The 638-nt window shown below is 56.0% G+C and overlaps 1 protein-coding gene across 2 annotated transcripts in view; it reads left to right on the top strand.

The window, feature by feature from the left end:
- LOC108445225 overlaps nucleotides 1–632 on the top strand; it is a 1,378-nt gene extending 746 nt beyond the window's left edge. For both annotated transcript variants that reach the window (XM_017728383.1, XM_017728382.1), the window contains exon 3: nucleotides 21–632. In XM_017728383.1, the coding sequence (XP_017583872.1) occupies nucleotides 21–590 (570 nt within the window). In that variant the 3' untranslated portion in view covers nucleotides 591–632. The remainder of the gene's footprint in view (nucleotides 1–20) is intronic.
- Nucleotides 633–638: the final 6 nt, after the last annotated feature.

Raw genomic sequence — 638 nt, forward strand, 5'->3', positions numbered from 1 at the left:
ATGAAGAAACCGAGGCTGAGACCCGGGATCCAAGCCGGAATTTGGGATGGAAGAATCTGGGCTGGAATCCGGGATCCAAGCTGGAATTTGGGATGGAAGAATCCAGGCTGGAATCCGGGATCCAGGCCGGAATTTGGGCTGGAAGAATCCCGGGAATGTGGAGCCGATCCAACACTCCGGAATCCCCAAAATCCCTCGGGATTGAGACAATTCCCAGCCGCCCTTCTGGGATGATCCAGAGGCTCAGGATTCCTGGAAAACCTTGGGGAAAGCCAAGAAAGGACGAGCTTAACCCCAAAATTCCATCTGCTTTTCCAAGAGGAGCCGATTCCTGCGGAAATCCCGGAATTCGGAGCCGTTTCCCCTCCCCCTGCCGAGAAATCCATGGGGATTTTTCCGGGAGATCCCAAAAAATTCCCGGCTCCGACGCTCGTGGGGCTCCCTCCGCCTCTTTTCCCAGCAAATCCCGATCCGTCCTCGGAATTCCGGGCTGGGAACGGCCAAAATTCCGCCGGCGCCGGAAGCAGAACCTCGGGAAGAGCAGGACACGGCTCCCGGTCGGAATTCCCGGAGTTTGGGACTGGAATTGAATCCAGAACTTTGGCGCTGCCTCCGAACCTTTTTCCCGTTTTTTTTTT

The sequence above is a fragment of the Corvus brachyrhynchos genome, unplaced genomic scaffold (genome assembly GCF_000691975.1).
Source record: "Corvus brachyrhynchos isolate BGI_N302 unplaced genomic scaffold, ASM69197v1 scaffold693, whole genome shotgun sequence".
Classification (NCBI taxonomy): domain Eukaryota; kingdom Metazoa; phylum Chordata; class Aves; order Passeriformes; family Corvidae; genus Corvus; species Corvus brachyrhynchos.